Raw genomic sequence first — 13,466 nt, 5'->3', positions numbered from 1 at the left:
GTGTATTCTTTGCGTGTTCGACTCGCATGTGTTTGTGTGTGCACCTGTCTGTGTGTGTCCGTGTACAGGTGCTTTGAGCTGCAGATGATCTCAGTGTGCTTTTATTTGTCTGTTTCTAATTACTTCCATTATGTTAACCAGGCTGAGGCAGGATATTTTAAGTTTAACTGGGACTGCAGCTTCCTAAAAAGAGTGTGTGTCTGTCATGTGACAGATTCTCACTAATCAGGGAGAAATTTGGCTCTGCCAGCACTGACGGGGAAGGTTTGCCTCACACCAGTGCTGCTGTTTGTTTTGATTTTTTTTTCTTTGCCGTCTCCTCCTCTGTTGAGGGGAAATCTCAGACAACTGCTAAATCAATGAGGCACGACACACTCCGTCTCCTCAAATGAGCTCAGCCTCTCCTGCAAAAGCAAATACTCATTTTGAAAACATTCTCCTAATACAGACCCTATACGGTCCACGGTTGGATTTGTGTTTTGTATTTTTTTTTTTATACATTTCTTTTTTCCCCCCACTTTAGCTTTAATCACTGCTTTCCAATTAGAATATTGTTGTTTTTATGTAGCCTCAGCGGGCTTGTTATCATTGGTTCGCGTTATCACTCCTGTAAGTTTGTTTTGTGAAATGAGGGGGAAAGGTAATGAATCGTTTTGCTTTTCGAGATCACATAATTTTCCCTCTGAGGTGCTCAATAAAACAGTCAGATGCTAATTTGGACGTCTGTGATCACTTTCTGCGGCTCATTCCCAGCGACTATCACCCTGGTGACAGGCGCCGGCGGTCCCGTGGGTGATAGCACCGCGCCTTTGATACACCATCTTCGCAAGTAAACAGTCGCTAATCTCAGAGGAGCAGCGCGGTGATTTGTGAAGTGCATCCATCGCGTCTGTCATCCCAGATTAGCGGGCCATGTGTGAACGAGCTCACTTCAGGTTAACCCAATCATGCTTCGTTGTATCGAGCCCCCTCTTTCCGAGAGCCCGTCAACCCTTTTCTTTCGTCGAACTTAATTGCGTTTTAAAGCAGAAGACATTCAGCTTCGGCGCGTTACTGTCAGCAGGAAAGTTTCTAACTTGGCTCAATCATCAGGGTAAAGCTGCGCTGAGAATTGCTGCCAAGACATCTGGATCTTAATGGACCCTCATCAGCATCACTGCTGTTGTGTGACAAGCTCGGAACTTAACCCCAGGACTCATAAAGCACTTGCGAAAATGCCAGTATCATTGTAAAAGCACGTTTCCGATGCTCCGCGCAGATTACGTGTTCCAGCAAAAAAAAAAAAAAAAAAACCTGGGTACTTTCTGCACTCGCCAAATAGGGAGGTGGAAAGCAATCAGCATTTTTGCACCTCTCTCTTATATCACTTGTACGAGTAAATAACTTAAAGCTGCCAGAACGCTACCGACAAAATCAAATGTGGCACATTTGCAATTGTGGCAGAGCTGCAGTTGATTACTGCACCGCAAGCCAGTTACAGTAAATTATGTTCACAGCCGTGAAAAGGTTTGTTCAGGTAAAAGCCTCAAAGTCAAATGGAGGAGTTTTGATGTTGCAGAAGGAGCCGCGAGAGCAAAAGTGTCAGGGAAGGGGAAAAAAACCTGAAAGTAGTCATGCCTTTGATTGGCTTGTCGAAAGGTCCCGAATTAGCTTTTTTTTTTTTTTTTTTTACTTTTCAGCTCCTCTACATTCATCTTTAACTCGCCATCTTTTTTGCTTGAACGTGGCAAATTTCACTCTCAATACAGACAGCTGAAAAAGTGGGGTTCAGGGTGTGCGGTGGATAATATGACAGTAGAAATCTGGCAACCAAATCAGATGTACCGGAGAAATGTCAAGCGCAGGGTTTCCAAAGGTTGAAGAATACAGTTTCTCACCTCCAGCAGCCGTTAAGTCAAGAGCTGAGACTTCAGATCATTTATACACACTGAGCCTTTGAGCCTTCTGCTGAGGGATATATATATATATATATATATATGTCACAGTATGGGATGATCCTATGTGGTATACTATATAAGACGTTCTGTCTTTGTCAACAAGCTGAAGAACTCTGGTCGACTATCTCTTGATTATTGAAACTGACTAACCTCCATGCGCTGCTGCATTTTTTTTTATTTATTTATTTTTTTTAAGATGGCTGGAATGAAATCTATGGGAAGTTTATTGCCATTAATGCAGCCAGCATGAGCTGCGCATGCCCTCGGAGTCCAAAAGGCCTGTCGCCGTCCGCCCACCTCGCCGACGGCACCACGGATTTGATCCTGGTCCGGAAGTGTTCGCGGCTGGACTTCTTCAGACACCTTCTTCGACACACAAGCAAAGCTGACCAGGTAGGAGCGCACATGCCGGAATGGAAACAATTATCTTTATATGTCACAGTTTTGAGAATAAATGTTAGTTATGTTAGGGAAGTGAAACTAGGTTAGGTTTTGCAAGGTTTTAAATGAAACTGTTCCCCTTTCGTCTTCAGATTTCATGGTTATTAAAATAACAGAGAAAAGTGTCTTTTAGGAGTTCTCAAAAGAACAGTTGCTTTATTGTATAAAATAATGCAAGTCTGACATTAGTGGAAAAAAAACTCAAGTTTGTCAAGTTGAATAGTGTTTCCCATTTTCAAAGAGCTCGTATTTTACCACAAGACTGAGATATCAGCAAACAAACTGCCATCTGGTGACAACAAGTTTACAAACATATTTAATTGTATTCTGTAGTTGCAATCGTTTTTTTCTTTTCTTTTAAATAACTTTTCACAGGAGACTTCTTAGGGCTGTCACGCTTTCAAATATTGTTACAAACTCTGACGCCGATTGGTGTCATTGGTTCTAAACCAAACCACTGCTCATGGAAGGAGACACATTAATAAGTTGTTGAAACTGAATTACACAATTATATTCGGAATTTGTTTGGTGGACATTGAATTTTTTTAATTTGTTTTCACAGCTTTGAAAATAGAACTGTTTTTTCGCTGAGAATTTTGGGTTTTATAAATATTCGCACATATTTTTTTTCAAAGTGCAAAGAAATGACAATATTTTTGCTCTTATAAAACTGGGATTCAGGTGCGCTTTCTAAATTATTGTCGAATTACAATGTTTTGAGGGAACACTGCGTGATTCGGAGCGTGTAAAGTAAGAACATGCATCTTTGAAGATTAAACCCACCTCTATGAGACCAAAATCCTCCCTCCCATCAATCACTTTGCTGCAGGATCCAGTGTTCAACTTCACGACTCAACCTGCGCACAGATTAATGGACAGTGTGTTAAGCCGGAGAACAAGCGAGCAGAAGGCAGAATTTGCCCACTTGCTGTGCTTGCACCTCCTTTTGCTGACTCCGCTCAATTTCCCGACTCTGGTTCACTTTAGTTCAAATGCCTTAGCCCTTGTGCCTTCCCACGTATCATAAATAACCTCCACCCAGGTCCAGAGAGGCCACGGTAATCGCTGCATCAGGGATATGCTGTATGGGAGAACAGGCTGAGAGCAGACTAATGCCCTCGCAGGAAAGCACAAGTATTACCAAGGGAAGTCTGGTGATTAGTAATTATTACCTCAGGAAGGACCTCGGGAAGTTTACCCCATTTAAAGGGATCTTGTAAGTAATTTCATCTACAGGAGATGCCCGGGTGAAAGTGTGGAATTGCAAACTGTGTTTTTAAGCCAACACTCACATCCCGAGGTCAAGTTTGAACTGCGCGTGACAAACCTCCAATATTGCTCTAATTCGGCGTTTGGTTGGTTTAGGACGACGTGTAGTTGCAGAAACGAGAGAAGGGAAGCAGTTCAATTGAAAGAATAACGACGGAAACATGTTTGAAAGAACGCTGCTGTGGCAGTAAAATTCAGCAAACCGAGGAAAGATTCTGCAACTCCGTGTGACATGAAGCGTGTCTGTGGATTTTCTGCACTTCCAATTAAAGATGTTACCATCCGCAAGACTAAACGAAATGTGCACGGGCCAAATCTAATTACAAACTTTTTCTTGGCAATGCTAATGCGCGGAGGCCGAAAATGAGTTTTGACAGCTCGAGGATTTCCTCTGCAGCCCAATGCTGCGGGGTGAAAGCAAGGTTGTATTCATCTAAAGAAGGAATTCGATATATGGGGGGGAGGGATCTCGTTTGCTTCATGCGGAAAAGATCACCAGTTCCACTCTGGCATTGGGGATTATTGTTGGTGAGTTTGCATGTTCTTCTTTTGCAAAAACCCTTTTTGGATGGAAAGGATCAATGGCACAATGAGTCATTGATTTTGGTAAACCCTTCACTTGTGTTTTAGTGCCACCAACAGATGTTTCTGAAATGTCTCAGCAGCTGGTTGACAGATTGCCATGAAATCTATTAAAAATATTCAAATTACTGGGAGGAAAAAAAACCCAAAACAAAACAGATGATGTCTAATGATTGCAGTGTCCACAGTCTGGCGATTCAGCAATGGAAAAAAAAAAGTCCAAAAGTGCTACAACCTGAGTCGCCGTCACGGCTTCCCTCACGCCACAGAAAGGCAGACAAGTAGTCGAACGCGTCAGACGAGAGGGACTTTTGCATCGGAGTTCGGTTAATATCAGCATCGCTGTCCAGCCAAGCGGAGAGAAACAAGGAGTGAGAAGCCACTAAGCGTATTCATGGCCTTGTCAGAAAGCCTTTTAGGCAGACCGTCCGGCATGAATGCAAAGCGGCCCGCGAGTCATAAAGCGGGTCTGATGTGAAATAAATGGCTGTCACTCCGCTTTCAGCATGAGAACGGACGAGAAAGGCGAGAGAGGGCTGACGAAAGAAAAATGAAGAGAAGAAGAGCGGAGAGAATAGCAAGAAAGTGGCACCCCGTGAAGTCGGAGAAAATAGTGCGCCGGACCTCTCTGCGACACCGAGGGAGATGAAAGGGGATTTTTGACAAAATAATTTCGTTTCATCTCTCTTTTCTTCCTCTCTTCACTTGTTCCGTGTTGGTACGGTTTTTATGCACCTCTGTGTGATCTGACCTCTTTCGCGCTCTTTTGCATCCACTCCTGTTTGTTGTTTTGTAAACGGCAGAAGGAAGAAGAAGAAGAAGAAGAAGCCGACACAGAGTTTGCTTCTCATTAAAAAAAAAGATTCCTGAAAAATACAAGTCAAGGAATTCACTTTTTACCTTCCACCACAGGAGGAAGGTAAAAATAATGGAGACTTCCTTGATTTCTTTAAAATCAATGAGGCCACTTTATTCTGTTTGTCAATCTGAGCGGTTAATAATTCGACCCAACTAAGATGCACGATACAGTTTAGTAGTGGACCCTGAGCGGAGGCTCAAAATGTAATAAGATCATAGAATGTAGAATTTAGATACCCAACAGAGTATTTCTTCAGGAGTAGTATTTCCAAGATGCATTACGTGATTACATCAACAGTATGCAAGTCCTTGTAACCCTCTGTATGAAAGCACCCCTGTGGAAAATGAACAGTTGGGCAGGTCTAAATGCATGTAACTTTAAAGAGCACTTTCTTCCTAAAGTTAATTTGGTCCTGTGCTCTCATCGTTTCAAATAAAACCCCTGAAGTGATTCAGCAGTGGCGGAATCGCAACCTCTGCGCCATCTGTGGGAACATCTGCTCCTCCGTTCATCCATCCATCCATCCATCTATCCATGCGCCCACCTCTCCCCCCCTCCTTTCATCTACGTCTCATCCGTCTCTGCCTTTTCTTCCCACAGTTTGACCACTCATTCGTGGAGGTCCACCGGGTGAGGAAGTTTCACTTTCAGCCCAAATTCCAGGAGTTGATATCTCTAGAAAACCAGAGCGGGCCCCCAGAGGGGAGCGAAGACGATCCCACACACTCCCCTCAAACAACGTACTACGGCTCGGCCCGCAGCAGCTGGAACTGCGATGGGGAGATCCTGCATCATGCTGCCATTCAAGTCAAGTAAGAAAAAACACAGTGCTGACACTGTTACTTCATATTTCTAAAAAGGTTTTAAAAATGCCCGTATGAAGTGGATCAATATGAGGTGAAATATTAAAATTGATGAAAGGCAGAATAGACGTGTGTCATTGTTTTATGGAATTTGAATTATTTAACTATTTATCTTTAAATATTTTGGATGAACCTGGTATTAAATAGGCCATTTTTCTAATGTATTGATACCTTTACCTTTTTTTATTAATTGTTTCTATATTTTTTTGTTTGCGTGGGGGGTCTTTTTGCAAGTCAAAATTGAAAGAATTCATACTTTGCTTGATTATTTTCTCATCTCGAATGAATTTTCACACCTAAAATATATGAATATTCAATGGCAACTATTCAAATTTATTTAAAAAAAAACATATTGTTTCAATTATATTTGCTTTGGAAACATTGTGAAAGTTGCTAAAAAAAAAAAAGAATTAAAGCTCAAACTGGAAGTTGCTAAACTCACAAACTTTGCTAGTAAACGGCAAACCTAATTTATTGTTCTTTTCAAAGATGAATGTATTGCCCATAAATATTGCTTTTTAACTGAAGCGTTGAGTTTGCTCGCTGAAAAATGGAACGGTTCCAACTATTCCCCCCCACTCCCCCGTTTTCATAAGGCCTTCTACTAAAAATGAATGCGTGTGGAGTTTTTAGCGGTGATGAAGACAGCCCGGATCACTCACGGCGTACACGAAGACTGGCAAATAGCTGAGAAGGAGTGCATAATATTGCAGGAACGGTGTAATGAAAGGAGTATTGCAACACTTTGCGGGGGCTCATACCAACTGTGTCCCCACAGTCAAATATTCATGGGAAAAAGGAAAAAAAAGATTTTTCCTTTTGGATATTGGGCTATAATTTTAGCTTGAATTGCCCCAAATGATACCAAGTATAATTTCATAAAGGCAAAGTAAAACCAAATCAGGTTTTATATGCCTGACAGCTCTTTATTCACTGTACAGTGAAGTAAAACTCACTCAGCCAAACTTTACTCAGCACTTTGAGTTCCACTGAAACATCTCAAGGACTACCGAGTCAGAAAATTTGTTGCAGATGTTCACGGTCCACATAGGATAAAACCTACACCGTCAGAAATTTGCCTTGTGACACACCGCTGGGTATAATCCACTAAAGCAAAGTACTTTTCAACTGGCTGAAGCAGGAATACTGTACTTTCCAAACAGTAAGTATAACGTGTCTATATGTTCCATCTGTCCATGCCATGTACATTTTTGCAATCCAATCTTGCAAATCACTAAAAAAAAAGCAGGAAGGAAAACTAAATACAGAACAGCGATCAAAAAGTATGGATAGTATCAACCATCATAAGAATACTGCATGCGTTGTATATACTCCATGGTTTTACAGAGTCTTGATCGCTTTTATAGAAAATAATGAGTGATTTCTGCTATAGCTAGTGAGTGGGGAAAAAAAAAAAAAACGTACTGCGCAATGGGACCGAGGTTCATGGCATTGATCCAATACTATTTTAGAAGTTTAGCTCATTGGAGGTGGCCCCAAACACTGACACGGAGAATAAAGTGCAAGAAGCAACCGGCCATTCGTTTTTCGACGCACAAAAGAAAAATTAACAACATTTGTCACTTTGCAAGAGCAAATTTCTGACCATTTTTTACATTCTCTTTGACAACCTTGAAATTAATATCAGTGGTTTCGAGACGCCAACACCTTCAGTTCTGGATTAATTACCCTGATTTCCTGTCTGGTCATTCATGCATCCCAGAGAATATATTCTTGTGACTTTAGAAGTCACGTTGTATCGTCTCAAGGTCGAGCAAACTCGTCCTGGACAACACAATTTGTTATTATGAAACACACGATGACATAATTAATGACCCAGCATGCAGACGTTTGAATTCCGTAAGCTGTAAAGGTCAGTTTGTAATTTGTCATTGTAATGTAAAAGCTGTGGTTATGGTTAGTTTTACCTGCTAATGAAGAAGTTCTCCCCTCTGTGCCCAGACAGAAACAAGGGCGGCGGTGTCATTAGCAAGTGTCCAATACTCGCCGGTCAGGAGAGACTTTCACTGTTCCCTGCTGTTCAGTCTTGGCAACCCGGTGGAATTAGCCCCCTCTCATTATTCTGGCCCTGTCCACACTTCAGCTCTCCCCACTATCAGATCTCTATACAGCCCATGTGGCAGTGCTTGACGCTTCATTTATTTCATGCTCCATTGTACTTTGCCAATGATGCATGGCGCTGTAATGTTGCTAATTTAACGGCCCTCCCCATGTTAAAAGGCTACTCCCCTTTAATTAAAGCAGAAGTCCATTCTTTTATTGCCTCTTCCTCGCCGCTAATCGTTCTCGGAGTGAGCCAGCCAGAGTGCCGCTCCGATAATTAATGGTAATAGCCCAGGCGAAACGGGAGGAAAGTGAGAGGGAAAGAGTGAGAGGTTAGAGCTATACCTCCGGAAAAAGTGAAACTCAAGATGCCGATTGATTAAAAACAATTGGAAACACGCCGAGCTCCACTTTGTCTTGATTTCAGCGTTGTTGGCGTTTTGGGCTAATGAAAGAATAGCAGTCGGAAATTTACCTGCAGTTGAAAAGTAAACAACAGGTGTTCACACAAAGTACAGGTGTCATTTTGCAGAGGAAAGGCGCGGGCACTAATTGAAGCTATACATCATACTGTAGCATAATAGTCATCTTACATATTTTATTACTTGCTTTTGTGTTCATACACTTCATCCATCTGTATCCAGACATCTGTTAGAGGCTGCTCTTTAAAGGTCCTGGTACTGTAGACACAACAAAGACCGCCGCTTTCAAGTTAGGGAGTCCAGTTGGCACATGGGGGCACCGTTCCATTGCTTTTACATCTGCCACATGGACAGTAAAGTCTCACTGAAATGAGCATGGTCATTAAGTTGATGGTTTGTTATTCAGGCTAAATGATGCATTTTGTGTGTGTGTGTGTGTATGGGTGTGTGTGTGTGTGTGTGTGTGTGTGTCTTCTCTCCGCAGTGTCCAGTGCCAGTTGATCAAGCTGTTTGCCCGTGGTATTGAGGAGCAGCAGCAGCAGCAGCAGCAGCATGTGTTCGAGGAACCTTGTACAGTTTTGGACCTGGAACCGAGCACAGACTAGTCAGCGGGTCTGAGAGCTGGACAAAATGTATTGCTGCTAAAAAAAAAAACAAAAAAAAAACCAGAATTGCACTCTCTAAAATGTTCTTTTTTATTGATGTGGGAATATCGGTTTGAAGCCCAAACGCTAGCACCCCCTTCTCACCTAAAAACTCTTTGCACAGAAAGTGATGGGATATTATTTAAAAGATGTAAAGCTGCTACATACTGCTTTCATAAAGAATAAACTTCGATCTAAATAAGCTTAACATAATATGTTCACGTAACAGAAGGCCATGAAATGTGGCTTGCTTCACTCTATTTGGCACAAAATTGCCTCATGGGGCTTGAAGCAAACCGAGATACGATATGCTGGAGCGACAGTGGCTGTGTTAACGTCCAATTTTTTTGGGGGTGGGAAATAAAGATGTTCGAGCTCTGGAGGAACTTTACAAAATCCCGAGTTAACACATGCAACGTGAAAGCTGGACGGTTATCGTGCTGCCATGAAGGAGAGCGTAAATGGGATCTCTCCCGACGCGGCAGCTGCGAGAAAGCCGAGAGGCTGCGGCTTCGTATGAAGGAGAGAAAATTCCCGTGGAGCACACTGCAAAAGTGTCAGGGATGCAAATACAAATAAACACAGGCAATCGAATCCCCCCCCCCCCCCCCCCCCCCGCCCCGCTTTTTTGGGTGGAAACGAAATCATTTCATCAGTGACCCAGGTGAAAGCAGATACGAGCCGGGGGCGCTAATGAAACGAGTTGAATACCCTGCTAATACAGTAACAGGACCCCGGTGGCTGCTGGGTGATAAGGCAAAGTGGTTGCTAAGTGATTTGGGGTGTCTCAGCAGTGCTGCGCCGCACCTGTGGCTCCCAGCTCGGCTCCACTCGGCCTAAATCACTACGGTTAGTTTAATCATCACCTGGGATTACCTATAATTATGCATCGTTAATCTTATTAGAGATAACCTATTGTGCTGCTCCTGAATTAGCCTTATTTAGCTCTTTTGAGTTGTCGGGTCAAGCGGGTCTTGATGTCAAAGGACTCGTTCCATGGAAAACACAGATACTCTGTACCTTTTTATTCTTGCGACTGGCGTTTATTTTTAAACTCCTTCCTGCAGAGGAGAAAATATATTAAACTGCATTCATGGTAATAATACGTTAGGGTCAGTTTGGGTTTTCCACATTCCCTTTCGGGAGGTGCAATCAGCAGAGGAAGTATGTGAAGGTGCCAATGTGATGAGTTAGCTCGATCACAATTAGCCTCATGGCTGCCATTTTGCAGATGCTCTCGCGCCACAGCCAAGATGCTTCTCTTACACACACACACACACACACACGAAAGCACACACTCGTATGTTTGTACAGCATCACTTGCGGGGTCCTCAAACTCGACACCACAGCTGGGTGCCTTACATTAGCATTATTGTAACCTCAACCTTATAAATACTCCTAATCTTTAAAAATATGCAAACTATTGCGGGATCTTGCGTTTTGGTGAAGCGTTACCTGGCATGTATGATCCAAAGTCCAAGACCCAATAAATAGAGCAAAACAAAGAACATACACACACTTTGATGCCTTCTAATTATCATGATCTCCTAGCCCCTCGTGCCAATCTCAGCGATTACAACTGAGAGACACACACACCGATATTATATATGTGACCATTAAATGATGGTAGTAATGATAGTAAGCCCGACCATGACACACGGGAAGTTTTCGTTGCGTTACGAGGACATTGTACGGGCTTTTTATTCATCTTCTGCAGACCCGGTTCACAACTGAAATGTTACTACCAGCTCCCTTTGCACCGACGTACTACCTAAACCCCAACCTCACTTTTTGTCTTCATTACGAATCATGTCCACACGGGTCATTGTGCAATCAGGTGGACATCTTCACAAGAAGAGGAGGTCGAGAACACGCACATATATACACACACACACGCACACACACAGGTCTTTTCCTGATAGTCAGTGTCTGATTATATATGGCCTCACACTTCTTAGTCTTTCAACCTTTCAACAAAGGCCTGCGCTCTTTTTTGAGTACTCGCTTTCAATTAAAAGAATAGTTCAAAAAGTTATTCTTTGAAAATGTGAAGTTTGATATAATTTGGATTACTGACGCCTTTGACGCGTTGAAAAATAACTTCTTTTTTTTTGTATGTTTTTAATTCAAACCCAAGTTGACTCTGAAGTTGAAGCAAAAATAGGTTCCACTCCTTTTACTTCCTCTAACTTTTATTTCATCTCACCGTGCGCGCCATATTTGATAAAATACCGGACATAAATAAGCTGTGATGTAAATAACTGGTGTGTTTGAAGAGAATCCTCAATAAAGTTATTTTAAAGCGTGATCTTTTCCTTCTCTCTTTGGTGCGCTCGACGCTCGTGATGTTTCATTCGCTCCTTTTTCTTTTTCTCACACACTCCCACGCAGGCACACAAAAGGTCAGAGCTCCTCTGCTCCGGCTTTTCTCAATCTCACTCTTTGGCTCTTTTCTCTGTCTCCCTGTATGAGTGGAATTTAATAGGGTGCTCTGATGTGAGCGAGATGTTTCATTAAAGAACATCAGACATCAAAAAGGTCTCTGCTGAGATGGAGTGGTATTTCAAGCTGAGCTCATTCACCACACAGTCTGGATCTTTTTTTTTTTTTTTTAGTTATATACCAGCGAGAGAGTGGGTGAGCTTGGAAGCCTCAATTTGGCATTCGATTAACCATCATTAAAACAGATTAATCTTATAGGATTGACACGTATCATCACGTTAGATAAACTTCAAGTTGTGTTTGAGAGCGTGTACTTCTATCGCCAATGGGACCTAGTTCACACAGCTGGATTATCAAACCGTGTAACCTTGTACTTTTGAGTTACTTCGCGGGTCAGTTGATGAGGGTATTTGATAACTACCACGTAGTTTTCTCTAACTTTAAAACAATGATAGGGGTTTAAAAGAAGAGTTGTAGGATTTACAGAATGTATGACAATACTGAAAATTTAAAAGGCTTCTGTTTCACATTTCTTCTAATAACATAAAACACCAGGACCACTGTGTTTCATGACATGCACAGTGCACATTTATTTTAAAAAATGTTTTTAAAAAGAAGCCATTTTAGACTCATTTTAGGCAACGTAATGCACCAAATGTGGAAAAGTGAACGTTGAAAGGAGGATTTTCAAGATATAAGACATTGATTATTTACAATTTTGGTCAACTGTTTAGTGTCAGTTTAAAGCCTGAACAAATAAAAAATAGTGAAATATATATATTAAAAAAAAAGGCCATTTCCAAATATTTAAATGAGTGCTCCATAAAATATTAAACAGCTCGACTGAAGGTATCGTCAATGGTAGTCTAAAACAAATATTAGATATAGCAAACAATACAGTATGTATAAATACGGCAACAATTTAAAGGCGACATTAAACTTTTCCCTCGCTGAAAACTAAAAGACCGTCAAATATGAATCACCTGTTCTATCTTCAATCTATCAGTCTGAAGGGTTAATATGGTGCGACATGTGGATATCTTTCTAGTTTTAATCACCATATTAGCCTAAAATAGTCCTAATTAGCACATCCATCCATCTTCTTTACTGCTTTTTATTCATGTCGGGGAGGATCCCAGTGTGAATGCAGGGACATTCAGGACCGGCCGTTGGTCCATCACTGCGTCTGATCATGTGATCCTGTTATCCGTTCACTCTTAAAACAAAACAATAAGCAGGTAATCTGCCAACTCCTTATTCAATAGTAAAAGAAATATGTGGTCAAGCCTCACTACATAATATGGAACAACGGGTTGAAGATACAACACTGATGCAACAGAACCTGCAATATGGAATGTGACCTATACTTCGGTCTTTGGATTCACAACTTGCTATAAATAAACATGCATCCTGTGGTCAGACCCTCTTGGACAGGTCAAACACAACCCATGAATTTAGTATAAGCGTAATGGAGACTTATACCACCAAATAAATGAATGCAAGAAATAGTTATTACTAATTTAAGATTCTCTAACACCTTGTCCAAGTGGGGGTGAAGGCAGAATACACCCTCTAATGCACACACACACACACACACACACACACACACTTGCAAGCAGTTCACTTTTAACATGCGTTTGGACTGTGGGAGGAAACTGGATGCATGGGGAGAACATGCAAACTCCATAAAGCTGGACCCCACCCAACTAGAAGGGCAGCAGTGTTAACCACTCCATAACCTCTACAAATCAACTACCAGACTAAATCACAAGAGGTCGATATATTTAGACAAGTATAGTATTCTACAAGTTCTCCGAATTTAATCCATGGCAAAGCTTGATGTAAACACTGTCGAGAAGGCGTGAGGACCCGTCTGAACAGATTTCCAGTTACAAGCTGGTTTTACTCTACTTGACAAGCCCTGGAATAGTATTAAAGTCAAG

General features: G+C 41.7%; 1 protein-coding gene across 2 annotated transcripts in view; it reads left to right on the top strand.

The window, feature by feature from the left end:
- cerk (ceramide kinase) overlaps window positions 1–11,387 on the top strand; it is a 43,129-nt gene extending 31,742 nt beyond the window's left edge. For both annotated transcript variants that reach the window (XM_080491715.1, XM_080491714.1), the window contains 3 exons: window positions 2,134–2,330; window positions 5,689–5,900; window positions 8,922–11,387. In XM_080491715.1, coding sequence (XP_080347841.1) covers window positions 2,134–2,330; window positions 5,689–5,900; window positions 8,922–9,042 — 530 coding nt within the window. In that variant the 3' untranslated portion in view covers window positions 9,043–11,387. The remainder of the gene's footprint in view (window positions 1–2,133; window positions 2,331–5,688; window positions 5,901–8,921) is intronic.
- The last annotated feature ends 2,079 nt before the right edge of the window (window positions 11,388–13,466 follow it).

The sequence above is a fragment of the Lipophrys pholis genome (genome assembly GCF_963383615.2).
Source record: "Lipophrys pholis genome assembly, chromosome: 22".
Taxonomy (NCBI): Eukaryota; Metazoa; Chordata; class Actinopteri; order Blenniiformes; family Blenniidae; genus Lipophrys; species Lipophrys pholis.
The sequence above is the reverse complement of the archived record's forward strand: the minus strand, read 5'-3'. Positions and strand labels throughout refer to the sequence as shown.